General features: G+C 40.7%; 2 protein-coding genes across 6 annotated transcripts; both read left to right on the top strand.

Annotated features, from left to right (window-relative positions):
• Positions 1-647: 647 nt before the first annotated feature.
• On the top strand, positions 648-6247 carry ddx10 (DEAD (Asp-Glu-Ala-Asp) box polypeptide 10). The gene is made up of 2 exons (XM_044361664.1): positions 648-2146; positions 4103-6247. Exons 1-2 carry the CDS (start codon positions 794-796, stop codon positions 5315-5317), a joined length of 2568 nt encoding a protein of 855 aa, XP_044217599.1. The 5' UTR covers positions 648-793; the 3' UTR covers positions 5318-6247.
• A 2083-nt stretch (positions 6248-8330) lies between these two features.
• On the top strand, positions 8331-25680 carry taf4b (TAF4B RNA polymerase II, TATA box binding protein (TBP)-associated factor). Of its 5 annotated transcripts, none has more exons than XM_044362306.1 (16): positions 8331-8555; positions 9224-9691; positions 9920-10041; positions 11198-11323; positions 11534-11662; positions 12214-12339; positions 12624-12713; positions 13299-13430; positions 13672-13804; positions 15112-15196; positions 15337-15497; positions 15903-16033; positions 20719-20844; positions 21075-21131; positions 23276-23383; positions 25127-25680. In XM_044362306.1, exons 2-16 carry the CDS (start codon positions 9232-9234, stop codon positions 25250-25252), a joined length of 2112 nt encoding a protein of 703 aa, XP_044218241.1. In that variant the 5' UTR covers positions 8331-8555; positions 9224-9231; the 3' UTR covers positions 25253-25680. The 5 variants fall into 5 exon arrangements, with proteins under 5 accessions (XP_044218241.1, XP_044218246.1, XP_044218244.1 ...); XM_044362311.1 differs by having other exon boundaries at positions 8332-8555; positions 9473-9691; XM_044362309.1 differs by having other exon boundaries at positions 8332-8555; positions 11216-11323.
• The last annotated feature ends 1156 nt before the right edge of the window (positions 25681-26836 follow it).

Raw genomic sequence — 26836 nt, 5'->3', positions numbered from 1 at the left:
TTTTTTTGCTAGTACCATGCCCATCAATGAAGTTGTTTGGATGTGTGAAGGGAGAGTTAAAGAGTCCTCTGAGCATCCAAAGAGAACCAAGTCCTTGTCAGGAGAGAGAGAGTCCTGTGGTAAACACCAGCAAAATAAATACATTCTTGACCAGAATGGATGAATTATTGGATAGTCCCAAAATAAATGCAACAATGTACCATCATTTGATTTACATTTATCACAGATTGGAGACATGGAGGGGTAAAATGTATGTAACAGGACCTCAAGTACTGTACAACACAAATTATTTGAGCTCCATTATATTTCAGTACATATATTGTTCTTTTTACAGAACTACATTTATCTGACAACCATAGTTTAGTTAGTTACATTTCAGATTAAGACTTTACATACAACAACATATGCTAAGCTTTTAAAATACAATGCATATTTTAAATATTAACCCAGTGATCCCCCTTTTTTTTCAAAATATACATTTATTAGAACTTGAAATTAGACCTAATTCTCCAAAACCAATTACAATTATATATCATTATCCATCTTAAAATCAATCTCTGTAATGACTTTTTTAAAACTAGAAGAGGAAAACATCCCTTTGTGTGTTAATAATCTATTCCAGAAGGTGGCGGTAATGTCCCACAAAGCTGTTTGCTAACCGCCAATAAACAATAAGGACGAAGAACAGTCTTACGTCATCTTGAGTGCGACGGTGAGCTGTCCTCCCCATGTGTTTACATGCAGCTGTAACTTGCGTGTGTTTAACGCTCTCTTCTTGCTCCGCTCGTTTTGAATGATGGAGAAAAAAGGCTCAAACTCCGTAGGTAAGAAACCAAAACCGGCGAAACTCAAAGACCCCTCCGACCCCGTCAAAAACTTCGAGAAGTGGAAGAAAAAATACAACAAGACCAAAGCTCGAGTGAAGCGACAGAGGGCGCAGACGCAGAGGCCGCAGTGGCAGGTAGAACGCGATGACATCCAGAGGCTCGTGAGCAGGTACGCAGACATCAACAGCAAGGAAGCCGTAAAGTTTTCAGACTTTCCCATCTCCAAAAAAACCCTGCTGGGGCTACAGGCGGCTCAGTACAGACAGCCCACCGAGATCCAGAGGCAGACTATCGGCTTCGCTCTACAGGGGAAGGATGTACTCGGCGCGGCCAAAACCGGCTCCGGGAAGACTTTAGCTTTCCTTATCCCGGTTCTGGAGTGCCTGTACCGCCAGCAGTGGACCTCCATGGACGGCCTCGGCGCTCTCATCATCTCCCCCACCAGAGAGCTCGCCTACCAGACCTTCGAAGTCCTCCGCAAAGTGGGGAAGAACCACGAGTTCTCCGCTGGACTCATCATCGGCGGCAAGGAGCTGAAGAGCGAGGCGGAGAAGATCCACCGCACCAACATCGTCATCTGCACCCCGGGCCGCCTGCTGCAGCACATGGACGAAACAGCCGCCTTCCACGCCTCCGACCTCCACATGCTGGTGCTGGACGAAGCCGACCGTATCCTGGACATGGGCTTCGCGGATACACTCAACGCCATCGTGGAGAACCTCCCCACGACGCGTCAGACGCTGCTGTTCTCCGCCACGCAGACCAAGTCTGTTAAAGACCTGGCTCGGCTCAGCCTGAAAGACCCGGAGTACGTGTGGGTCCATGAGAAGGCCAAGTTCAGCACCCCAGCCACCCTGGAGCAGAGCTACGTGCTGTGTGAGCTCCATCAGAAGGTTAACATGCTCTACTCGTTCATCAGGAGCCACCTGCAGAAGAAGACCATAGTCTTCTTCGCCTGCTGCAAGGAGGTACAGTACCTGTTCCGGACCTTTTGCCGCCTCAGACCTGGCATACCGGTCCTTGCCCTGCACGGCAAACAGCAGCAGATGAAGAGGGTGGAGGTCTACAACGACTTTCTCAGAAAGCAGAACGCTGTGTTGTTCGCCACGGACATCGCCGCCAGAGGCTTGGACTTCCCTGCTGTCAACTGGGTGCTGCAGTTCGACTGTCCGGAGGACGCAGACACCTACATCCACAGGGTGGGGCGGACAGCCAGGTACAAGGAGGGTGGAGAGGCCCTGCTGCTGCTGCTGCCCTCGGAGGAGAAGGGCATGGTCGCCCAGCTGCAGGAGAAGAAGGTGCCCATCAATAAGATCCAGGTGAGCCCTCATGTGTCTGTCTGTGTGTGTCATCCACAGCATCACACTACAAGTTCACGCAAAGCACTGATCATACACACAGAGATCAGAAAACTCAGTTTATGAAAAATACTGCTGACAGATCTTGTCTTGATTCGAGTATGACTTTTCTCTACACAGGAAAGAGAAATAACATATGAGAATATGCAGTCTCATCACTTATGAAGCAGTTTTCCTGCCTCATTATCTTCTTGCATGGTCACCTCTTTGCTCCTCATTGACAGGTGACTCCACCTCAATTGTAGTCTCAACTCTCAGTCAGCTCTGAGCCACTTGTGAGCTCTCTTGTGGTGAACTTATGTTGAAATGACACACAGCTGTCCAACAAACATTGAGTAGCCAAGTGTCCAATTACATCTGAGGCTCTGTTCCATTAAAGGTTCCCAGCAAACCAATACGAGGGCCCTGAAACCTGCACATGTAAATGGAATACAGCCATGATGTTATGTTGGTTATTTTTATCTATTTATTTTCCGCTGCATCAATTTTGTTCACACTCAAACCCGTGTTATGTACACGTGTGCGTGCCTGTGTTGTTTACATCCAGTCTTCTTCCTCGCCTTTGGATGTATACAACTTTGTTGTTTTGGCACGTTACTACCACCAACTGTCAATCAGTGAAATATCATTAAACCATCAGCATGAATGTGTATGATGCCACTCACCCAGATTAAATGTAAGTCCTCGTGTGTGTGTGTACTAGTTAGGGCTTCAGCAATTAATTGAGTAGTCGATCAACAGAAAATTGATTGCCATTTTGATAATTGGTTCATCATTTGGAGTTTAAAGAAAAAAAAAAGAAATTCTCTGATTCTAGCTTCTAAAATGTAAATATTTCCTGGTTTATTTAGTCTTTTATTGTATAAAACCCTGTGTTGTAGCCTCATCGGTTTATGCTAGCACAGGACGACATGACGCAGCACTCGGCGCTCATGCAGATTAAATCTGATACAACCAGGGAGATAATGTGTCAGGAACACATTCATTATCTTATCTTATGTTGTATATGTGTCATAGTTAATATTCTGTATGTTGTCTATATTTAATATTTGAGTTAATTATCTCTTATTGCTTTGTGAATTTCTATTAATGTTAGTGCACTTCATGTCATACTAGTCTGAACCTTTGTAATATTTCTTACTTTCACATTCATGTAATAGATTTCCAAGATATTAGTATTAATTGTGTATCGGGTAATTCACCGGTGTATTTAATTGTTGCATTTAGTGTGTTTGGCCACTAGTGGGCACCATGACTTCACTGTGGAGTATTTTCTCTTTATAGTCAGTACATGATTCTATGCCATTAATATATAATGGGGAGCAGATTTTCTTGGTTTTTGATGTATTATATTCTCTCCATTGCTTGTTTCAGATAACACATCACACATGATGATGTCATCCACAAACAACCTTTAATGAAAGGATTCTGACAGTGTGAATGAATACAATCTTTTAATAATAATTTGATGTCTTAATAGCCAGTATGAACAGGAGGAATGATAACAGGGAGGAAAACCTCTTTCACTGTTCTGACTGTTGTTTTAAGGCACACTGGAAAAATTGTGACGCTATCCTTTAAAAAGTTATGGACATTTAAGGTCTTTGGGGAAACAATGATCTACAATTTTCACCACTTTTGGACCTTTTATAGACCAAAGACCAGTAGATTCATCAAGAAAATAATCAACAGATTAGTTGATAATGAAATGATCATGAGTTGCAGCTCTAGTACTAGTAGAGCAGGAGATACAAACTAAATGGGACTCGCTCTTTAAAACAGTCCTCCATAGCATAGTGGTCAGAAAGTCTGTAAGGTGCTTTAACTACAACACAAACACACAGCTGTGAGTATTGTTCACAGCAGCAGAACAGTAGACGACGTCTGTATTGACTGTTATGGTTTGATTGATTCCAGGTGAACCCGGATAAACTGCAGAGTGTTCAGCAGAAGCTGGAGGCCTTCCTGGCCCAGGAGAAGGAGCAGAAGGAGCGAGCCCAGAGGTGTTTCGTCTCCTACCTGCGCTCCGTCTACCTGATGAAGAACAAAGATGTGTTTGATGTCTTTAAACTGCAGATTCATGAGTATGCGGTCTCTCTGGGCCTGGCTTTGGCCCCCAGGGTGCGCTTCTTAAATAAAGCTCAGGCACAGAGAGCTGAGAAAGAAGAGCGACGAGAGGAAGAGCAGTCCGAGGAGGAGGAGGAGGAGCTGAGGAGCTTCAGGTCTCAGCTGAGAGGAGAACCTTCTCACCAGGAAAGTCAGAGCTCAGAGTCAGAAGATTCAGCTGATGATGAGGAAGAGGAGGATCAGTCCAAGACACTACTCCTAAGCGAGGATGATGATGATGATGATGATGATCTAAAAGACTTGGACCTGTTGACAGTCAAAAGAAAGGACGTCTTCAATCTGACAGGGGACCAGGAGAGTTCTGAGGAACCGCATGAGGATGCCCAAAAGAAAACTGAGAAAGAGACAAAGTTCACAGAGGCCAAAAAAGTCCTCAAGAGAAACTTCCAGGTCAACACCAAAGTGACTTTCAGTGAAAAGGGAGAGGCTGTGCAGCTGTGGCCGCCAGTCCAGCGCTCAGCGACTGGTAAGGGGGAGGAGGAGGAGGAGGAGGAAGAGGAGGTTTCAGGTATCAACGTGGAGAAGGCCCGGGAGAGGCTGAAACGAGAAGACCAGGAGTTTGACAAGCAGGAGTACAGCCGCAAGGTGAAGGCCAAACACAGAGAGAAGAGGCTGAAGGCAAAGGCAGCCAGGAGGGAGGCCAGCAAGCAGCATGGACAGAAATCTGATGATGAGGAGGAGGAGGAGGATGAGGTGGTGGCATACCTGGCAAATCACAGCGAAGACGAGTTTGACCCTAGCACCCTGCCGGATCCTGATAAACAGCGCTCTGAGGAGGAGGAGGAGGATGATGATGATGATGATGATGATGATGGTGGTCATCAAGCCAGGTTAGCTAAACGGCACCACAGCAGTGAAAGCAGCGATGAGGAAGAGGAGGAGCTCCCAGCAGGGAAGAGGAAGAAAGTGAGGCAGCAGGAAGATGAGCACACAGCCCTGGACACTGGTCTCTCTCTGGCTGAAGACGAGGAGTTAGTCTTGCAGCTGCTGGGAGGAGGAAGGTAGAGTTTGGACATCATGAACTCATCAGTTAAATAAAATTCCAACAACAAAGTCAGTATTTAATTCAGGAAATGTCCAAACACAGAAGCAGAGTTTTTGTATCTCACAAGAGACGGATAATAAGAATGGGCTGAGATATCCTGACTTTTGGCTTCTTGCTGGATCCTACATTTCCCATAATGCAACCAATAGCATCTTTTTATTTTAGATTCTCCCAGTGTGATAAAGACCCACATCTTTCAAACTGAACACCACCAGTTTGTAACGCAGAGTTTCTGTTTAAAAAGTAGCAGCATCCAAACCCAAGCTGAGGAAACCCCCCAGTGACATCACCATCTCATGACATCATCAGGGTTATATTGTTGACTAAGCTCCTCCAGAGCCACAGAAGACATTATGCAACACTTCTCACAGGCTGAGCAGTCGGTAGAGTGCCTGTTTAATTTACTGTTGTCCCACAATGCAATGCACAACTATTATTAAGGAACTACTCACAGATAGACACATGTATACAAATTCTATATGTGAACAAACAGCTGTAAAAAGCGGAAAAGTATATCTTTAAGAAAAAAGTGTTTTCTCTTGCAGGTTTTGAAATATGTGCATATCTTGTTCTTTTCTGTTCTTTAAACAGCAAAATACATTAATTTTATGTATATTAACAGCAACTTGTGATGCAATGCAGATACACAAACTATCTTTTCTTACTGTGTAGTGTGGAATTAAGGACACAGCTAGTCAATAGTCACCTACTAAACCAATTGAGAGCCACTGACTAATGAAAGTGTCTACTTGTGATCCCTTCTCACAGGCATTCACTCATTGTGAACACCAGATTGTGTCATTAGAAGGCTTTTTAGAGGCAGGAAGTGGTAAACATATTTCAAAAGGCAAAAATTAAATGGAATTAAATGTAATTTTTTGTAAAAGAAATGTTTTGTTTTCTTGTTTGTTTAATCATCATGTTACCCCTCAGATTTATCTTGTGACCTTTTGAGGCCGCAACTCTCAGGTTTGGAGCCGCTGGTCTGAGGAGGTGTTCAGACAAGATTTTACAACTCTGGAACGTTATTACAGCAGCAACTGTTTTATGTTTGGTTGTGACAATAGTGAGGCACAAAGGAAAGTCTATATGATGTTCACTGTGATGGATTTCCTCATTCATGCAACTTTTAAGTGTCTCATAGTATATTGAAACCTGACAGGGTGGAACAATACAGTAATAAGACATTCAAAGCACTACAGCATACTTGCAAATTACCTGGTAGTGATGCAAAGGAAATGTAGCTTTTAGTCAACTAACTAAAACATGCAAATGCAGTAAAGCTGCTCTAATCAATAATCTTATATCAACAACTGAAGACTAATGTGAAAGGGGTCACTCACACTCATGTGCCCACAGACCATTATCACCAGACTACACTTCCCTACAGCTGGTTGTAGATTTCTGGTCAACAAACTCCACTTTCATCAGTGTCAGTGTACACAGTGTAATCAGTGTTTCTACCTGTTCTGAATGGCCTCACTGGCTCCCGTCTCTCTCTAAAGACTCTGTCTTTTGGGTGTCTTTGGAATCTTGACACAGTGAATCGTACAAACTCTTCTTCAAGGTGTTCATGGTGTTGAATTCCCAAAAACATCAGAGAGAGGTACTTGTTTAAAGGATGGGAAAAGATCTTGAGAGAACTTGCACACTTGGCCGATCGCTGTGTAAAGTTGGGGTGGTTGTCATATGGTCTCTTTTTGAAGTGTTACAAAAATAGGTCAGATGCAGACCCCTCCAGTATTCCACATTAGACAAGAACTTTGAGCCATACTGAGGCCTTATTCCAACAGCAGATAGTAATGGCACATTTGGGATGCTAACAGAGGCAGGTGTGTGTGTCTGCTGCCAAAATCAAACCTGGGATATTTCAGTCACAACACACTGCCCAAATAATCACAGGGTCTAATAATATATACATGGTTTATACACAATAACATGAACACTTATATTTACAAGGTTACATTGAATGCTACTTATGGAAGTTCCTCATATTCAGTAAGTTTTCTTATGAGTGAATTTGAGTGGAAAATAAATGAAAATATGTTGATAATATTTGCCACCTCTCTTTGTTTTAAACCTAGGTATCAGTAGCACATATGTACATGCAAATTTTGACAGTAGGTCATGTTTTTTATGTGAAGCCTCTAAATGAAAAGATCCTAAATTAAAGCAGCACCCATCATCCTGTGTGCTCACTGAAGTCAGTTTAAAAACTCGTCAAAAACAGGCCAGTTTTGACCAGTTTTTATTCAACATAATGAGCATAGTGACATACAAGAATCATTTGACAGCAGAGGCCCATTTAAGCAGTTTAGAGAAAAGGGGAAGAAAAACATTAAATCTGCAAAAACAAAAGAATTATATGACTATATTGTAGGCCCTAAAACCAGCATGGTCCTAAATCATCATCATCATCATCAAAGAGATCATGACTAGACAACATTAGAATCACTGAGCATTATAAAATCTGAGTAAGAAAGAAGAAAAGAAGAGAAGAAAGAAAATAAATTGTTCTCTTTTTCTTTGTATCCTATCTCCTGTCTTAATTCCGTATATAAAAACTGAAATGAAAGGGACTTAGGAGGACCTCAGAGACATAATCCACTGTCAGGATTCAAGAGACTTTATTGCCATTTGCACAGGCACAGGGTACATGCTCAGTGGAGTTCTTGTGCGGTTCACTCAGTCAGGTTAAAAAAAAAAAGAAATGACGATCGTATTGTAATGTGTAAGATCATGAAGCTTTATATGGGAATTAGAATAGTTTCGGACTTTGCAATTTGATTTCAAAGCAGCTTTTTTCAGTTTATTTTGACACATCACTCAATATCCTTCATAAAATTTGCATATAACAACTGTAAAGTTCATTTGATTTTATACTTTCTGCAGGTAAAATAACCTCTTCATTACCAGCACAAGTTTATTTAAGTGCTGAGGAGCGTGAACGGTAAAACGACGCATTTGTGCCCTCTGCTGGTGAATTACCATGACCACGTGTATAAATAGTGTTAAACCCTCTTCGGAAATTCTTTTTTTTTCAATTAACATCATTTTTACACAGATTTACTCACAACTTCTCCAATCGTAGCCTATCATGGTGCCCATCTTTCCCGTGTGCCCCAAACGCAGCACCGCGTCCGTATGAAAGTTTGTGGCCGCACGCGGCTCTCACGCAGCCAGTAAAACACCTAACAGGTGAGCTCATGAGCCCGCTGTGGATTTGGCAGGGTTATCAAAGATTTACATCCATTTTACAGAATGTTACTCTTACGATAATTCACTTGGAAAGTCGTTGCCTTTCTATAAAATATTAATAATAATAAGAAGAAGAATGATATCCATTCAAATTCAGACAACGATACGCATCATGTACGTTAACGTTCATGTTGTCTTTGTTGATGCTAGCCTGCGTTATGTCATGTCACTTTGCCTTCAAAATAGGGAAACATAAGTAGCAGGCATCAACCAAATGAAAAAAAGGTCAAATTATAGAATGAATACTAAATCTTTCTCGCTTGTCAACTAGCATTAGCAATAACTTACCTGTAATTAGTCTTTCACCAACATGTATGTAGCTAAAGCTGGGGGTCAATTTCAAGGTTTAAAATTACTTAACTGGAGTAGCTAAATTGCTGAGGAACAGTTAATATCAGAGGTAAGCGGGATTGTGGAACTGCTCACCTTTAACGAGACTTTGTGTTTACTTTGTGGACTTTTAAATGCAATGTTTTTTCAGTGGAGTTCAATGTAAATCACATAAAGACCTAGCATAGGTTAGTCTACGTTGTTATGTTAGCAAATGGGAAACAAACGAACTGTTGGTTTTTGGATTATGTATAAAATCACATTTTTCTTCCATTCAGAAATAATTATGGCTACAAATAAAGTGGTTGTTGAAACTCAAAAGCTGGAGTCCTGTAGGACAACAGGGGAAGGAGACGCCGCTATTCATGTAAAGATAATACAGGTCCCAGTCAAGTGTGGACCCCTCACTGCTGCAGGGGTTTCAAAGACACCTGAGGACACCCCCGCTGGCCTGGGCCACCAACCTGCCTCCTCCACAGTTACAGCCCCAGGCCCTCAGACCTCCTCTCCCTCTGTTATGGTGGCAGCTAAGGTTGCCACCTCAGGAAGAGCGAGTGCCGATGGGCCACCACAGGTAACTAAAGCAGCTGTGAACCAGGTGGCCTCCATGAACCTGACCACAACTCCAGGGAGGACGGTGATGATAACTGTACCGAGGGCTGCCGCTCCACAGCCAGTAGCTGTGGCCCCTCGACTGCCACAGACTGCTTCCACACAGCTCCCAGCCAATATCCAGATACCACCAGGTGAGCAGCAACAGGCACTGTTTATAGTCCTGATTGGTGATGTTCATGTTTACTTATCTTGCCTGTGTTTCAGCTTGAAAACTGGTTATTATGTTCACTTGACAGTATGTGTTGTCTGTTACTGTCTATATTTTCTCCACAAGCATGTCCTTTGCTTAATAATTTTACTTTTCAGGGCAAGTCATCAAGTAAACACAGTAGTAAGTGATTTGGTACTGGTTGTGGCAGGTATGATGCTGATCCGCAGTGACAGGGGTCAGCTGATGCTGGTATCCCAGCAGGCTTTGGCACAGGCTCAGCAGGGACCGAGGGCTGGCAGCGGTCAAGCGGCCAGAATACTGACCCCACAGGTGTGTGTCTGCTGCTGCTTTCATTAGATACTGGAGTGGAGGAATGTGGAGCCTTCATTTTACCATTTATTTGACAGTAAGCTGATTCAGTGTCTGTAATGGACATCTGGTTTGATACAGGTTGTGTTTTGATTGTTTTTATTTATTTGATTGGCTGTACAACAACCTGCTGTGACAAAGTTTGAGATCAAAATCTACAGTCGATATGAATGAAGTAAGCACAGAAGTGTAGATAGTTAAGTTACCATACAGTGTGACAAGAGACAGATTGTGTTTTACTAGATTGTATTAAAGTTGTTAGGTACACCTACTATACAATATGACCCAATACAACACAACCACAAATTACAGCCACAAAAATGACCAATCAAGGGATCAGTTAACAGCTTCTCAAAGTGTATGTTTATCACAGGGACATTTACTTGAAATGCATTATACTGTCCAAGTGTTGCTTTAAGTGTGATCTCACCTGCAGTGAAGCAGGTGTTTTTGTATTTCACTTTAAATTGTCTTGCAAAAACCTAAAAAGGCACATTTTCACTTTGTCATTATGGACATTTTTAATAGATTGACAGTAAAAATTCCCTTTAAATGATGTCTAAACATAGCAAAGATGAAGGATCTGGTTGCAAACCCACTGTAAATTAAATAAAATTACACATATCAGTATGTGAGCAAGTCGGCATCATTCAGTATGAGGTGCTGCCAGCATCAAGAAAAAATGGAAAATGTAAAACCTGATAAGCCTGTGAAACTTCTTTTTTTTTTGGTGGGGGGCATTTTTGTCTTTATTTGACAGTCATTAGTCAAGAGGCAGACAGGAAACAAAGGGAAAGAGATGAGTATGACATGCAACAAAAGTCCCTTGCTGGAATCAAACCAGAGACGTTGGGCAGTAACCGTATAGTGGGGGGCGCTCTGTGTCCAGAACTTTTGAGAAGTTCTCAAGACCTTTAAGTCCTCAAGTGCTGTGTATGATAAAATGAGTTCATGTGAAATGTCAGACAAAGCCTGAGAAAACAGCACACGTGACTTAGTCATGAAGTAAAGCATCAAGTGTTTTTTGATGTACAGAGTATACAGATTGTTATGTAGGCAAAAAGCATCAGTAGAGACACCATCGTCAGTGTTTATATCCATCTGCGGTCATAACCAGCTGTCATGTGTGGAACAGCTATCTGCAGCACCTGCAAGTAAAAGCAACGAGAAGGTGACTGTGATCAGAATGACGGCCCCTTCCAGCTTCCAGCCTGCATCAGTCCAGAAGACAGCTGTGGTGAAGGTACCAGAGCTGCGTCACATCAGTCACTGACAGCAACACATCCAGACTTCACTACTCATGAAGTGTTTGGTCATGAGAATTGTTAGTAACTTCACCTGTCATAAATAATGATAATGATGACGGAATAAACAGAAAATGTGAGAGTGTTGGTGAGTTGTATCTGCTGCTGTTTGTAGTGTTGTATTGTATTGTATTGTGTGTATTGTTCAGGTGATTGGTGTAGCTCCTAAACCAGCTGTGGTCCAGACCCTCAGTGCTGTGGCTGATCAGGGGGGCCAGCCTCACTTTCAGGCAGCCATCACAGAAACCAAAAAGGAGCCACCACTCACATTTAGTCAGGTGAGTCCAACTTGGTCCAGCTTTGACCTGCTGCCTCCAGTTACGTTTCACTTTGCTAAGAAAAGTCTGAAACTGCAGCACTTGGCCAGGTAAACATGGAGGCAGGACACCAACAACCCTATCACCCTTCTACAGGTAGCCTTATATAGTAGCTGTTGATAGCAAGCCTTGCTACTGCTCTGCTACTGCTTTGTTAAAATACACCCAGTCCAAATAATAGATTTGACCCTCCCCCAACACCTGAACATACCCAGCATGCTTAGTTGTGGATGACTTGCTGTTAGGAGTCCTCTGTAGCTCTCCTAAACTTTGGCTGAGATGGGAGTTATTTCCTAAGTCAAGAAAGTTGTGAAAATGCTTTTACAACTAGTAAAAGTAGGAGCAGACAAAATGAGACAGGTGTACAGGGATGACACATAAAAAACATACTCTATACTCTTGCATTTGTGTATGAGTATATAAAAGAAAAGAAGAATGATTTTTAAATATTTCGAAAAAGGAGCAAAGGGAGAAAAAGGGGGACAAGTTGACTTTTATCAACATTCCATCAGCAGGAGACCCTTGAAAGTGTGAAGAAGTGCAAAAACTTCCTGGTGACTCTGATCAAGCTGGCCTCCAGTGACTCCAAGTCAGCCAACATGGCTAACAACGTGAGAGGACTGGTCAGGAGTCTGCTGGTATGTCTCCCCTCTCCATCATCACACAAGCTGCTCTCACTTTGTGGCTCTGTATTTTACAGTTAGTTATAAAAACAAGTCAGTGCTGTCATTTGTCTGTTAAATATCTCGATACAATCCATGAAAATACACTAAAAGATCTTAATTGAAGGCCTTAAAAAGCTTCACAATAAATCCTTTTTAGTATTCATTCCTTTTTTAAACGTAATGTTCCAGGTAATATCTAATGTACTGATGTATTAAATTTGCTTTGTGAAGTAATTGTAGCTTTTCTAACCTTGCAGGAAGGGAAGGTAGAAGCAGAGGAGTTTACAGAACAACTCTATCAGGAGTTGAAGTCAACACCACAGCCCTGCTTGGTGCCTTTCCTCAAGGTGAAAAGTGGTTCAAATACACATAATTGTGACCTCTTCATGGTCTGGAAAGATTTTATTCATGTACTATACTGTGTTTTAATGCAGCCAAATGAGTGATGTAGTTGTTTTTCCACTTTGCAGCTTAAATTATTGTTTTGTAAAAGTTAAATGTTCCCTGTATACAATGAAACACCAAGCAGGTGCTTTAAGATTAAATACTTTGGAAACTGTTGTGGAAAAGCTCCATTTGGGGAGAGAAATAATTTTGGGCTGAAATGAAGATATGAGGGTGTGTTTACAAACTGATTAATGTGGACATACTCAAACATTCTACCATTGTAGCTCAAAACTTAGCTCTAGCTCACTAGCTCAAAGACTATTAACATTTGGTCATTTCTACTCAATGCATATCATGTGTTGCGACCTCTCACCAAGCAAATGAATAATGTATTGATCATACTTGCTCCTGAGTTTGCTGTCATGGTTTCGTCAGGGCTCTTTTGTCATTTCGGTGACTAAATTGGACTGAATTTTGTTGTTATATGGTGCCAGAAATAAATTTGACATAACTTCTTTCCGCTCATCTTCTCCTATTGCTGCTAGAAAAGTCTTCCTGCAGTGCGCCGCCTTACTGCAGACCCCCAGTTATTTATCCAACAGGCTTCAACTTCTACCCGCAATCCCACCATGAAGCAGTCCACTGACACAGGAAAAACCCTCAAGGCTAGCCAGCAGGTAAACAGATGTTTTGTGATGAGCAGTGTACATTTTTCAATATAAAAGCATGTCTTTTTCCCTATAAACCCTTTTGTCCCTTATTTTACTGTAAAGAAATTAGTCATCCATTCACAGACATCTGAAGTGCATTTAACAAGGTCGATTAAAGGCTGAGCTCTTCAGGTGAACGATGGTTGAAGAGCTGGTTGTCATCTATATAAGTGATACCATGATTGTGAATGACACTGAATGCTTGCAGATGATGCAGCAGCCTAGAGGAGCGACTGTGAGACCTGGGCTGACTATGTTAGCCCAGTCCAGAGCATACATATCCAAGAGCAGCAGGCCCACACTCAAACACACAGTGATCCAGACAGGGAAACACTTCACAGGTAATGTGAAAATCACATTTTTATTTTATCTGCATCATGAAAAATGCACATTCATGCCATGCAGGTATAAATGCACATAGAAGACATTGCCATCGAATTGGCCAGACTACATTACATCCACCACCTGGTCCGCCACCATGAAGGCCACCCCAAAGCACTTATTCCTGCTTTGTTCAAAAGACACCCTGAGAATATTCCGGTAATTAAATCATGAATTCACAATCAGAATATCAATAAATACAGATGCAAATAATTACTAGTTAATATAAACACATTCTGCCAGTTGAAATGGTTCCTGTGTCTATGAGCAAATACAGAATGCAGGTTTTTATTCATGTGCAGGGGTTTGTCAAACAGGTAACAGGCTGCAGAGAGAAAACAACTGCTCTGGCAGTGATAAATGTGCACCTTTTTATTAGTATTAGCACAGTGCACACAAACTCCATCAGAAGTCTCTACAGCTGTTAAAGCTGACTGACAGCTGATCCAGCCGTCATCAGAAAGGGATGTCGCTTCACATGATGCTTCAGAGGAAAGAACATCTCATTTCTTTAAAGAAAGATACTGTGTGAGGTGAAGAAGAGTCACAAATTGTTCTCTGGAGTCCAAACTCAAAACAAATCGTAATGAAACACACATTCATATCATTCAGTGTGACTTACCTGAGGATATCATTATCTCTGATGTCCATCGCCAGTAAACCTCCATAAATCTACTTAGAAACCAGAGAAAAAAACAGCCTGCAGAACTTGCCTGAGAATGATCACATCTTTAAGTTTTCTTCAGTATAAAAGTAATCCAGTGATAGTTGTCTGTACATCCATGGCTACACTGCAAACAGGAACTGCTAATAGCTAATTCAGCAGACTTTTAATGAGCTGATTAAAAAAAAAAAGAAAACCAAAACAACAAGCAGCTTTTGGCATGGAGAAAGAGAGATCCACTTTTAAATACAAGGATGTCCCTCTGGACAGGATTCAAATCACAAGAGGACCAGGGCATTCAGTGAAAAACATTAGGTCATTTTGGCTGTAATTATTATTGGGGTGGGGTAAAAATTACCCACATACCTGTTCTGGACTGGATTAAATCACTGACCAGCAGTACAATGTGAGAATCACCCCCTCTCCTCTAGAGAAATAAACCCTGTCCCAATGGGGCTTTAGTTAGTCCTTCACAGAGGCTTGTTGTCACACAATTTCAGCAGATATTCATTTCTTATCTTCTAAAGTAGACCAACTCAGACACACACTTTACTAAATGAAAAGCCACCGTCCAAACAACTTTGTATGTTTCTCTTCTTATAGGAACTTTGTCTATGAAGCAGCCTTTTGCTCAGGATCCACCATGCTCCACCAAATTTGCATTCAAGGACAGTTCAGGATCTTACAAGTAATACATACAGTCTTTTACTCACTTAGTAGACTCAAATTGAATTGTGTGTGGTTTGCAGTTAAACAGTTCAGTGAATCTCACTAGCATTCAGTCAGTAGTTGTAAGCTTGCTGACATGAACTCGTGTGTGTTTCCCAGAGAAGATGATGACATTAATGATGTCGCCTCCATGGCTGGAGTCAACCTGAGAGAGGAGAATGCACAGATCCTGACCACCATGGTTGGCTCTGTGGTGCAGTCATGTCAGGATCAGCCCTTCCTCTCTCCTAACCCAGTGCTCAGCCGAATCCTTCACACAGGTACAACAGCCCTACAGAGGCAGAGCGTAAAGATTGCATTCAATATTTTCACTATGAAGCACTAAGGGGTCACGCCACTGATTTTACATATGGAGATCAGTTTACTAGTCAAAGGGAGTACCACTCCAACAAAACACTTCTGTAGAGGAGCTTTATCAAGTCTCAAAAAATAACCCTGCTGATGTCAGACTTGGAGACTTATTTATAAATGTATATTTAAATGAATTCATATTGAATAGCAGAAATAGCATTCAAAAGATTAACAGAATTTTATCATGATTGCACAACCATCTATTTTAGTAATGAGTTAAAGAAATTCAGTGTGAATTCAGTGAAATACCTGTAGATAAGCTGAGCTGTTGTGTGACTCCTCCTGTGATATAAGAGGATTGTGTCTTGTGTTAGGACAGGCACTGGGGGTGACTGATGTTGGTCCTGAGGTGGTAGCTCTGGTTTCTCATGCTACTCAGGAGTGTCTGCGCGGGATGCTGGAGAAGCTCACTGTGATGGCAGAACACCGCAAGGCAGCCCTGAAGGTACAGCAGCTCAGCACTGACAGTCAGTGTCTACAATTTTGCTGCTTTTGTCTTTTAACCACAATTTCCATGATGAATCAGGGTTGTAGGCGTAAGTAGACAAGCCACCATTACTGCAGTGGCACCTTACTTGTACACCGATGTGTAACACAGAAATGCTTATAAAGATTTCACTTTAGATGTGCTTTTGCCAAAAAAACTGTCCAGGGGATCCTCTAGAAAAAGTAATTTGTTGAACATATAGTCATCAAATGTCATTAAAATAATGTGTATTATCTACAAAACTTAAACTCAACATCATTTAGTCCAGTTTGAACAGACAGCTAGGCATCTTTTCTGTTCTGTGATGTTATCAGCTCCTCCAACAATAAAATGACACTGTGGAAAAGGCAAGGCAAGTTAATTTATATAGCACATTTCAGCAACAAGGCAATTCAAGATGCTTTACATAAAACATTTAAAGCATTGAGATAAAGTGCAAAAGAAAAACACCATAATAAAAACAAGCTAAAATTGGATTAGAGAGATGAAATACAAGAATAACAGTTACAGTCTAGAGTAACAAAAGTCTTCAGTCTTGATTTAAAAGAACTGAGAGTTGCAGCAGACCTGCAGTTTTCTGGGAGTTTGTTCTGGATATATGGAACATAAAAACTGAACACTGCTTCTCCATGTTTAGTTTTGATTCTGGGGACAGAAAGCAGACCTGTCCCAGACAACCTGAGAGGTCTGGATGGTTCATAACGTAGCAGCAGATCAGAAATTTATTTTGGCCCTAAACCATTCAGCGCTTTATAAAGCAATAGCAGTATTTTAAAGTCAATTCTTTGACAGACAGTGAGTCAGTGTAAAGATCTGAGAGCTGGAGTGATATGATCCACTTTTTTGGTCTTAGTGAGGACTCGAGCAGCAGCGTTCTGAATCAGCTGCGACTGTCTGATTGACTTTTTAAGGAGACCTGTAAAGACCATTAGAGTAGTTGAGTCTACTGAAGATAAATGCATGTACATGTTTTTCCAAATCCTGCTGAGATGTAAGTTCCTTAATCCTTTATATATTCTTTAGGTGACAGTAGGCTGGCTTTGTAGTTGTCTTAATGTAGCTGTTGAAATTCAGGTCTGAGACTACACCAAGATTTCTGGCTTGGTTTGTGGTTTTAACATTACCGATTAGAGCTGAGTGCTGACTTTTAATTGTTCCTCCTTGGCTCCAAAAACAATTACTTCAGTTTTATCTTTGTTTAATTGAAGAAAATTCTAGCACATCCAATCATTTATTTGCTCAGTGCACCTACTCAGTGCTTGCATTGGACCATAGTCCCCTGGTGATATGGTTATGTAAATTTGTGTGTCATCTGCATAATTATGGTAACATATTTTATTTTCTATAATCTGAGCCAGTGGAAGCATGTAGATGTTGAACAAAAGAGGCCCCAGAATGGAGCCTTGGGGAACTCCCAGCTCATTTTTGTCCATATAGACAGTAGGATTCAAAGTTAAGTAGGATTCAAACCACTTAAGTGCTGTGCCAGAAAGTCCCATCCAGTTTTCCAGTCGGTCTAGTAATGTGTTGTCAACTGTGTTGAATGCAGCACTGAGATCCAGTAACACTAAGACTGAAATTCTGTCACTGTCTGTGTTTAAGTGGATGTCATTAAATCTTAACAAGAGCAGTCTCAGTGCTGTGGTGTGGTCGAAATCCTCACTGGAGGACATCAAAACAGTTGTTTAGTGCCAAGAAGTTGTTCAGCTGTTGAGAAACAGCTATTTCAGTCATTTTACTTAAAAACAGGAGGTTTGATATGGGCCTATAATTGTTCATTAGTGACATGTCTAGATTTTTCTTTAAGAGTGGCTTGATGACGGCAGTTTTCAGGGCCTGTGGGATGACACCTGAGCAAAGAGACATGTTGACAATTTGTAGATCTGAGGCCATGCGGTTAGAAACATTTCTGACAAAGCAAGGATTTCAGATGTTGTGTAATGTTTATTCTTAATTGGATAAAATTGTGTCATACTACTTGAATTGATTTAATTGGACTGAAGGACAACACATACCCTGTACCTGATATGTCGGCACTGACTGCTTGTCTAATTTTCTGAATTTTGTCAGTGAAGAAGGAGGCGATTTCATTGCAGGCCCTGGTGGATAGAAGTTCAGAGGCTACCTGTCGACAGTGAGGGCTGCATTTAAAATGAAATACATAACAGAGAGCTTTTGAAAAAATGTGCATCCTAAAATAAAGTGGATTGACCATATTAGCCCGTTGGATCATTTATTTTTTGTGGCTTCAGTTCAGATCATTTGAGTGGGTATATTTGCTCAAAATATTAGTGCTTAAATGAGACATACTGGTTTTGAACTGCCCGTGGGAAGTAGCCTAAGAGTCTGTCCATTCTTGATTTAAAAGCTCTGTTTTTGCTGTCTATGTTTCTCTTTTTATAGCATGCCATGTGAAAAACTTGTCTCAAGCTGAGCTGATACTAAAAGGTGATGTGAAAACACTGTCATCTGCAGGCTTTCTGTTTCAGAGAAATCTTTCCACCGCTCCCTCTCCTCGCTCTGCCGCGCTCTCTTGCGTGCTGCTCAGCTGCCGTGCTTAAAACTCAGCATTCACACACGAGCAAAACAGAACACAGATTTGTCCTGTTGTTCTTTGTATTTACTGCTGCTTTTGTTGGATGTAATGCATGAATGAAAAGGAGAAGTGGAGAGGACGAAAAGTGTTTGATGGTTGTCTCTGTCTCTGTCTCAGAGAAAGCTTTTCACTGCTGACTCCCTGAGTCAGGAAGCCCATGCTGTGGGATTGACCCTGTGAGGGCCATGACAGCGCAGGTCTAGCCTGTTAGAAGCCACCCAACGCTGCATTCCCTTCATGTGCAAGCGTCCCATAGGAACCACCACCAGGGCTGAGGCCATCAGTCCAACAACCTTTGGCAAAGCCTGAGAGACACAAATATCCCCCTGTGAAAGAAGGCTAAACAGTCTGTGAGTGCCTCTAACCTTTCTCCAATCAGCCTCACTCTGGCCTGTCTATAAATAGGCCTATGAAGGAGAAGAACACTCTTTTCTACATTTATTTTGAAGCATGAGACAAACTTGCATGAGACACTGATTTGTGCTTGTCCAACTGCTTGGACTGCTTTGTGTTAGCTTGTCATCGTGTATGGCACCATGGGTTGTATTTTATTTGTTGAAATCAGTCCATGGCTGGTGAATAAGGACATCTCCATGTCACATCTCTGTCAAAATAAAAGCAAGTGCCACTTCTCCTCACGATCGTTGAGATCTTTTGTTCTTCAGTGTTTTCACCCTCTCCTTTCTACTAACCCACTTGCATGTACACACATGCACGTTTTGACGCTCACACACACTACTACTATTAGTCAAGTCTCTAATATTAGCAACGCACATTATCACAGTGTATTGATCTCTGAGCAGCAGCTACAGTCCTCCTTTTCCAAACCAGAATATCATTGTAGATTTAACCCTCTACTACTATCAACATCAGGTTTTAAAGAGTACGTGACCAAATATCTCAGAAATCTTTTAGAGATGAATGACAATGGAGGCGTTTCAGACTCTCTATTCTCTGGGAAATACTTAGTTACCATGAGAGGATTATATTATTTCTTTTGAGACCTCAAGGAAAAAAAGCAACATTTAAAAAACTGAAAGAAACTGAACAAGAAATTATTCATGTAAAACAAATAAAAGATCTCCACTACAGTCTGACTATAACAAGATTCTGAAATTAAAATCTGAATATTACTCTGTCCTTGGAGGTGAATGTAGTAGTCTGTTACTAAAGATGAGACAAAAACATTCTGAATTATGTGATAAACCTCAAACTTACTGTTCAATAAACAGTAGACACAAGTTAATTCACCGTTTTCATTATTCTGAGGTCCTGTTACATACATTTTACCCCTCCATGTCTCCAATCTGTGATAAATGTAAATCAAATGATGGTACACTGATGCATTTATTGTGGGACTATTCAATAATTCATCCATTCTGGTCAAGAATGTATTTATTTTGCTGGTGTTTACCACAGGACTCTCTCTCTCCTGACAAGGACTTGGTTCTCTTTGGATGCTCAGAGGACTCTTTAACTCTCCCTTCACACATCCAAACAGCTTCATTAATGGGCATGGTACTAGTAAAAAAACTCTCAAAGACTGGAAGACATCAACTCTACTGTGCTTCACAAAGTGCTTGCATGAACTTGTTTTGGTTCTTCATCATCTTCAACATAAGTAGGAAGAATCTTGAGGTCCCTTTTTGCAATATCTGGACTCAATTTGTCCAAATTTATTGTTTATATATAGATAAGTTTTTTTCTTTTTGTTTTTTATACTCCTGTTTTTGATGGGTTGTAATTAACAATAATATGTGTATGATATGTACCGTTATGAGGTTTCGTGTCCTTGCATTGTGTTAAGATGAACTTCTCTTAGTTATTTGTATCGCTCTCCCCCGGTGTGTGTGTGTGTGTGTGTTTGTTTAAGTTGGGTTTTGGCATTGATTTTTTTGTGCGGTTTATATGTTGATATGAAAAATGTGTCAATGAAAATAATACTAATAAAAAACAAAAAACTAATGTAAATTTAAGAAACACAGTTATTATTAATCAATTATTAATATGTGTGTGTGTGTGTGTGTGTGTGTGTGTGACCCAACAGGAGGACCTGTGGAACACCAAAGTGAGTGATGTGCGCTCTCAGCTGCGGTTCCTGGAGGAGGTGGAGAGTTTAAAGAGGAAGAGGAAGGAGAAAGAGGAGAAAGAGAGACTGTTGCGTTTGGCCAGGGTGAGCTAGACAGCAGCACTCTTCTCAGTTTGACTGAAATGACACTAAAACCATAGTCTTCATCAGAAACAAGGAAATTATATACACTCAGATACATTTAGTATGAAACCACTATTAGCTGATTATCTAAGTAAATATATTATAAAGGTACCCTGACTGTCATCTCTGCCTGTGTTTAAGTATGAAAACGCTTCATAATAACAGCACATCTGTGTGTTTTGGACTCACAGAGTCGCTCACACACTGAGGATCCACAGCATCAGCAGCTCAAGCAGCGGGCCAAAGAGGTGTGTATGTGTGTGTGTTTTCAGTCTGAGAAAAATGTCTGTATCTTAAGCTGCCAGATGGTAAACTTTCTCCACCTGACACACTCTTATTTTGGCTGTTTGCTGTTTGGTGCTTCCACTCTGTATACTTGGCTTGTTTTAGCTTATTTGCTTAAAACGGCTGTTTTGAGTTTTATATGTGGAAGCTGGTAACAGCTGGAAGACTCAACCATACGGTTTATGTGCAGGCTTAATAACTAAACAATAAACTAAAGTATGGACTTGCTTCATCCAGAGTGTGTTGTCATGAATCCATTATTCACTACAAAAGCATCCCCTGATAATCAAATGAGCCTGACAGATGATGGACCAATCAACAACATTTAGATGATGTCACTCTCCAGGCTCCTGTTAAAACTAGGTGTTACAAAATGAAACATGGTTGTTTAACTGCAGGGCTCATTTCTACCATCAGATTTATTCAGAAACTGATTCTGGTTGGATAGTTCACATCAGTATAATTACCACTTCAGAATGCCATATATGCAGTGCAGACTTTATTTCATAAGTGGACATTTTGGCACAGATTACCTAATTGGGAGCAGAGAACAGAAAAGCATGATGGTATCATGTGCTTATATTGTTTTATGTGTATCAGAAGGTCTTGTACAGGGGAAGCCTGGTGTGGTTTTCAACAGCCCACAGTGTTGTCTTCTGAGATCTTGTTTTTGTCTGATCCATAGACTGGAGCCCAAAATAATCAGTTTATCATACAAATCTGAGAGGATAAGAGAATATTTTATGTTTGTGCCCTGGAATTAGAGAACACTCTGCAGCTTTTAAAATGATTCAGACAATCAGTTTACTGTAAACACAGTTGTAGATTGGCTCCTGTTGATCAGCTGGTCGACTAACTGTTCTGTACATCGAGACTAACTAATGCTGAACCACTGTTACTGTATTTTTGTTTTGTTCATGCATGTGCAGTTTGATTTTGATATTAATGCTGTTAATATTATTATATTTGGGAAGAAAAAAATCTTTTGAAATACAATATAAAGTCTTGTACTGTGGAGAATGTCTTCCTTCAGGTTTGTGAACTATGCAATAGAGAATTGACAATGTTTCCAGGATTCCTGACGTGTTTCTTTAGTTTTCAAATCAGAATCTGATTTCTTAGACATCCGTTAGACTGACTGTCTGCGGGAAAACAGAGATGATTTGATCTGTTGGATCACTATCTGCACCGAGACAGACATGAAGTGGATCGGGTGTTGCTCAGACATTACCAATCCACGTAAAATACAAATTCTTTGTCAGTTTCACTGTAAAATTCAGTGTTTCCACTGTCATTTACATTCATTCAGACCCACACAGGAGCCTCTGTTAGTCTACATTGGTTGGTACGCCCCCCCCCCCCACCCTTGGTCGCCATAATCTTTATTTTCCACAGTAGTGAAAAATCTGTGGATATTTAATATTTCTCTGTTCTGTGGGCCAGAGTAAACTCCCAAGAAGTTCTGTTTTGGAACTCTTTTAATCCCTGCCATTTTTCATGCTAATTGTTCATTTAGTAATGCGATAGTGTGTGTGATGTTTTCTGCCAGCAGGGCAGGGAGAAGTGTGAGGGAGATGAAAGGCACCGGTAGCAACGTGGCTATTTAAGGAGCCGGTAACGCCTCACAAGGTTGTTTTCCTTCTCAGGCTGCTGTGTTGCTCCCAGCCATCACGCTCCCAGCGGTCTCTCCACAGCTATGAAATCTGTTCATTTACATGGCAGTTTACATGCTCACACACACACACACACACACACGCTGCCAAGTCTGTACGCACACACACACACATGCTCAAAGTTTGAGTAGGTGTGGTGCTAATTGGAAATGATTTGAATGGAGGCTTGTTTCTCAGGTTAGAGTTGTAGCCTTCAGTGAAATGCAGCTCAAACAAACCATTGATTTGTGATTCAATGAACTCTGATTCTTCATGCTGGGGAAGTTATGGGAAAGCTGAAGGAGACAGAATACATCTTGTGAACTTGTTTTATTCTGGTTTATTACAAATTGCTCAGTTTCTTCATATTGTAGGTTTTGCCAGCTAGTGCTAGCCAGTGTCAAACTAGTGATTTACTAAAACTAAAACCCACTGTGTGTCTCTCCTCTTTTCAGCTGCAACAGATAGAAGCAGCTCAGCTGCAGCAGCAAGAGGCCAACCTCACTGCGCTGGCTGCCATCGGGCCTCGTAAGAAGAGACCTCTGGAGCAGACGGAGAGCCAGGTTGGTCTGAGCGCTGGTTAGGCTCCTGTATGATAAACCTGTTCATACTAGGGTTACAACAAGGTCTGTTTATAATGGCAGATTTCAGTTTTCAAAACATGTATATGTGTTAGTGTTTTCTTGTCGGGGTCCTCTTGATTCCTACGCTTTATTTCTTTTTCTATCTGTGGCCTTTTTTGGATTGAGAACATTTTAAAGCCTTAACTCTAGCCCTAGCCCATACTCAGCATCTGTGTTGCTATGTATTCACTTCATCTCATGTCTTGTTCTTCTGCGGGTGGAAACACCTCTGAAACAGCATTTAGAAACAATTGTAACTGAAACCCATAATAATATCCAAACATTTTCAACACAGTTTTAAAATCTGATCACAGTTTCACAATCATGTAGACGGAGTGATTTGCTGTAAATCCCAGCCTCTCCTCCTCCTGGCATCATAAGAGTTCAGATCAAGTGCTAACGCAGACAGAGGAAGCCTGCAGCTCAGCTCAGCACAGCACAGCATGTGTGAGACTGTTAGTTTACTTCATTGACTCTTTAATTCTCTGTGTGTTTAAGTGGTGGCCCTGCAGGCTGTAGGTTTAAAGATGAGGGCGCTCTGTTAACTGCACACACTTCTCACTGCCTTTGAACTCCATTACCCAGTGGAGCTAGCTAGCTGCATGCCTGCCGCCTCTCTCTCTCTCTCTCTCTCTCTGTCTTTCCTCTCACAGCCACAGGGCTTCCTTTACCTCTTCACAGGCTTTACCTCAGCTGGCACAGCAGTGGCTCATGACAGGAAGTACGGAGGAGTGATGGCAGAGTGTTTGGAGTTTTTTTTTTTTTTATTCTTTAGCATGTGTTACTGCACATGCTCAGATAGGAGCTCTATGAGAACAGGTTTTTGGGGCAGCTGTCAAACAGAACTTTTGTCCAGGAATAAATTCTAATATTTCACTATAACTGTAATAATCTTTTCGACATTGTTTTAAATTATAATAATTCAAGGGCTAGTTTTTTGGGAGCGGTTGAATATACAGAACATTTTCTTTGTTACAAAAGAAACATAATGTTGCTGTTTTTTTAGGGAAAAAAAGATTTATTTCGAGGTCCACTTACTAGCTCTTCCCAGGGCTTTCAACCACATCTCACTTGAATCTCCCTCTGTGAAAGATTGACCTGTTCCCAAGGAAGAATGAACTTTCACACTCAAAACCTCTGATGTTTGAACTAGAGCTGCAACAATCAATCAATTAACTGATTAGCTGCCAACTATTACATTAATTGCCAACAATTTTGATAATCGATTGTTTCCAATCAATTTTTAAGGAAAAAATGGCCAAACTCTCTGATTCCAGCTTCTTAAATGTGAATATTTTCTGGTTTATTTTAGACCTTCATGACAGTAAAGTGAATATCTTTGGGTTGTGGACTGTTGGTAGGGACAAAATGACGTTTGAGGACGTCACCTTCGGCTTTGGGAAACATTTTTCATCATTTTCTGATATTTTATAGTCCAAACAATTGACAGATTAATTGATAATGAAAACAAGTGTTGGTTACAGAACTAGCCTGAACATTTGGCAAAAGATTTTGTCTGTTAAGGTGGAAGTTTGATTTAACAGTAGTTCTAAATTGAATCATTGAAGTATGGACTATGTTGGAAAGCGTGACAATTGATGTAGATTATTGCTTATTTATTACATAAATGTATAGCCGAAGACAATGTCATTTTAATACTGTGTGTGTGTGTGTGTGTCTCAGGTGTCTCTGCTGCCCAGGCAGGGTGTTCACAGAGTGACTCGGATCATGTTGAGGGATCTGCTGGTGTGTATGGAGCAGGATCACTTTCTACGCCACTCCCTCACTCTGTACAAAGCAATGCTCTGATAACCTGCTGCTCTAATAATAATAATCATCTTTGTTTTGTGTTTAAAATATCCAAAGTGCCCTATTTTATTTTCTTAAAATTTACCTTAAAATGATTTTTTTGCACTTTGTGTCAGTTCTGTGTAAAACATCTATATCTATAAATAGATTCATAGAATAATAATCTCCTATAATATATAAATGTCTTATGTTGTTTGGAAGACTGGTGCTGGTCTCTAATAGCACTCCTGATTTTGGTTTTGATGTTTGTTTCTTTAAAAAGAAAGATTTCCAGGAGCAGGATTATAAAGATAGTAGATAAGTGCTTCTAGTGAACACTGCTGTAAGAGCAGTAAGTGTTGAGTTCTCAGTTGGATTTAGGTTTGTTTTCCTTCATCTGCTTGTTTATTGTTTGACCATAAAAAATTTCAAAAAAAAAGTTTGAGTTATTTAGCATCCAATGATTCTCTTCTTCCCACAATGCAAACAGCTGTCAGATCAGGTATTTCCATGACAGGCTGTCTGTTAGAGCTTTTTTACAGACTTTTCTGCACTTTCTCAGTCATTCTGAGATTTATCACCAAGTACCTGCAACACTATTCACATTCCCATCAGCCTCAACTACTTACTTATGTATAGTCCTTACTTGCATGTCAGCAAATGTTAGCATGCTAATAAACTAAGATGGTGACCATTGTAAACATGGTCACCATGTTACTTCATTTAGCCTTTAGCCTTACTTAAATTTTCTTATTTATTCATCATTAAATTATCTCACAAGAATAAAGCAAAACAAATAAGAAACATAATAAATAACGTTGGCTTGGGTTGCTGTGTCATGCATCTTTACAGATATCTGCCAACTTGTCCTGTAAAACATATCTGAACAGATTTCAGTTTGCATGAATAACACATCCACACCTTCTCGTATAGATTCCACCCTTGCTTCTTTTCCAAGACAGAAGTGAGAAGAGTAATTGTGCCTCCAAGAATACAAATTACATGCTGAAAATAAATTTAAGGCTGAAATTAATAAAAGTTGTTTTTTCACAGGGACTCTGTGATTTTGCTAGAATTTTTACTTTACCAAATGTAAACATGACAGATTTGCTCCTGGTAAAAGTAAACGATGGTCTGTGCAACTACTACAAAACAATGCAATACTACATGCAAATAAGGCTCATGCCTCCATAATCTATACATTGTGAATTGAATTGAACATATACAGTACTTATACAACATTTACAGTACATACAACCAGTAGTCTTGGCATTAAATGGATTGTTTTCAATATTGTGCTCGTAAAGTATACCTCTGAATGAAGTCTGAAAGGTAAATAGCAGTGTGTGCTGTTGATGTGCTGCCTACAGACCTCAGTCCCTGCTTATTGCAGAGGTGCTGAGCAGAGGAAAAATGAGAAATGTAGGACATTTGTGCTCAATAGAAATCTGGTATTAGTTTGACTGTCTGCCTTTAAAGGGGTAGTCAAGTGATTTAGTACTGTGCCTCTACAAAGTTACGTGTATTGTGATTGACTTTCAAAAATGAGTAAGAGTGGTGCAGCAGTGGCAGAGATATCCTGATGTGTAGTCCCCGGTATGGGAC

The sequence above is a fragment of the Thunnus albacares genome, chromosome 9, assembly GCF_914725855.1.
Source record: "Thunnus albacares chromosome 9, fThuAlb1.1, whole genome shotgun sequence".
NCBI lineage: Eukaryota > Metazoa > Chordata > Actinopteri > Scombriformes > Scombridae > Thunnus > Thunnus albacares.
The sequence above is the reverse complement of the archived record's forward strand: the minus strand, read 5'-3'. Positions and strand labels throughout refer to the sequence as shown.

Excerpts from the sequence above, each read along its gene's own strand:
- ddx10 (XM_044361664.1), top strand. The coding sequence starts at position 794 with ATGATGGAGAAAAAAGGCTCAAACTCCGTAGGTAAGAAACCAAAACCG. Across the intron at positions 2,147-4,102 it reads TGCCCATCAATAAGATCCAG|GTGAACCCGGATAAACTGCA; the intron begins GTGAGCCCTCAT and ends GATTGATTCCAG.
- taf4b (XM_044362306.1), top strand. The coding sequence starts at position 9,232 with ATGGCTACAAATAAAGTGGTTGTTGAAACTCAAAAGCTGGAGTCCTGT. Across the intron at positions 11,663-12,213 it reads CACCACTCACATTTAGTCAG|CAGGAGACCCTTGAAAGTGT; the intron begins GTGAGTCCAACT and ends ACATTCCATCAG. Across the intron at positions 15,197-15,336 it reads GACAGTTCAGGATCTTACAA|AGAAGATGATGACATTAATG; the intron begins GTAATACATACA and ends TGTGTTTCCCAG.